This window comes from Penaeus monodon, chromosome 30, assembly GCF_015228065.2.
Source record: "Penaeus monodon isolate SGIC_2016 chromosome 30, NSTDA_Pmon_1, whole genome shotgun sequence".
Classification (NCBI taxonomy): domain Eukaryota; kingdom Metazoa; phylum Arthropoda; class Malacostraca; order Decapoda; family Penaeidae; genus Penaeus; species Penaeus monodon.
In genome coordinates, this window is record NC_051415.1 from 26,715,732 (window position 1) to 26,717,098 (window position 1,367).

At 31.4% G+C, this 1,367-nt stretch overlaps 1 protein-coding gene across 1 annotated transcript in view; it reads left to right on the top strand.

Annotated features, from left to right (window-relative positions):
* The window catches only part of LOC119592676 (E3 ubiquitin-protein ligase RBBP6-like), a gene marked incomplete at its 3' end in the record, with an annotated part of 55,147 nt that overhangs the window by 43,738 nt on the left and 10,042 nt on the right, over nucleotides 1–1,367 (top strand). Inside the window, 1 exon segment of the mRNA XM_037941590.1 lies at nucleotides 1,287–1,334. Within this exon segment, the coding sequence (XP_037797518.1) occupies nucleotides 1,287–1,334 (48 nt within the window).

Consider the following 1,367-nt stretch of genomic DNA (forward strand, 5'->3'; position numbering starts at 1 on the left):
CACTATTAATGTGTACAATATGATCTTTAATGACAAACAGCAACAGTTGTTAAGTAATAAGGGTTAGTGTTGGTGAATCTAGATGTTGATGTGTGCAGTGTGTGCCCAAATTTTAAAACCATTTTTTTTTTCTTGTATTGAGGAAATGCATATTTTTCCTTTTGTGTATGTGGCAAAGACATAATTTCTAAGATAACCAGAATAAATGAGACCACTTTGATTTAGAGCCAAAAATCTGACAGGGTTGAGATTCAACCCTTAAAGAAATTTGGTCATGTAAAAGTGAACAGTAATCAGAAAGTGTGAAGGTGAAGGACTGCATGTTTATTAATATAATATGGAAATGCCCAAAGTAATGGCAATAATATATTGGTTGATGGTTTTAGTATGGTGGTTTTCAATCATTAGAATTTCAATACGAAGATAAAACTACAAAGGGAAAAACAAAATAATCTGCCCCCTTTCAGGAAAGTTCAACAAAATATTGAACACATTATACAACTTGTTTATACGATTTCACAGAATAACAAATTTATTCTCTCGGTAAAAATGCATTGAATTGTAGAAAAATACTATTTTCAATCTTGCTGAGTAACTTTACCTATAGGTTGGAAAGTGTTTTGTAAATTATTCTTATCTACCGAACTTTGTTATATGTTTGTAAAAAAGATGAACCTTAAGACATAGCTATTAATTATTTTTTTTTTTTTCATCTGCAAAATATAATAGTTACATTTGGTTGCTTGTAATATGTGTAATTGCTTCCACAGATTATGATATAAAGACTTTTCATTGATAAGAGAAATACACACAAGATGATAATCAGCAATAAACAAAAATGATAATACAGAATAAGTAAATGAAGATTAGTGTGTGTGAAAATGTCTTATAAAAGTGTTCTTCCTTGTATTTGTGGATTTTCTGCTTGTTTGCCTGTCTGTGGTGTCTGTTCATAGAAAGCATAAGTTACTGAAAGGCTTAAAACTATATATAATTGAAGAAAGGGAAATGAAAGAGAAATAAAGTCAGTAGACTTTAGGTAATTGATTTTGACTTACACCATACAAGAGAGAAAAAGGACTCGAGAAGTAAATAAACAGATAAGACCAAGAAATTGAATGTAAGGTGTAGATACTAAAAGGGGTTGTAACAAAACAGTTGGGAAGGAAGGGAGGATGGGAAATAGCAAAGATATGCTGATAAAAGAAAAGAATGCTAAATCAGACAAATAATGGAAGCCAAGGAGTGGGGAGGCAAGTGTTCTACAGGTTGTCTTCTACCAACAGACAGAAGATGCTGCTGAAGCTGCCGAAATAGACAGAAAGATCAAGGAGGTTAGCTTGAAATTTTTTTTCTGTATATGTTAA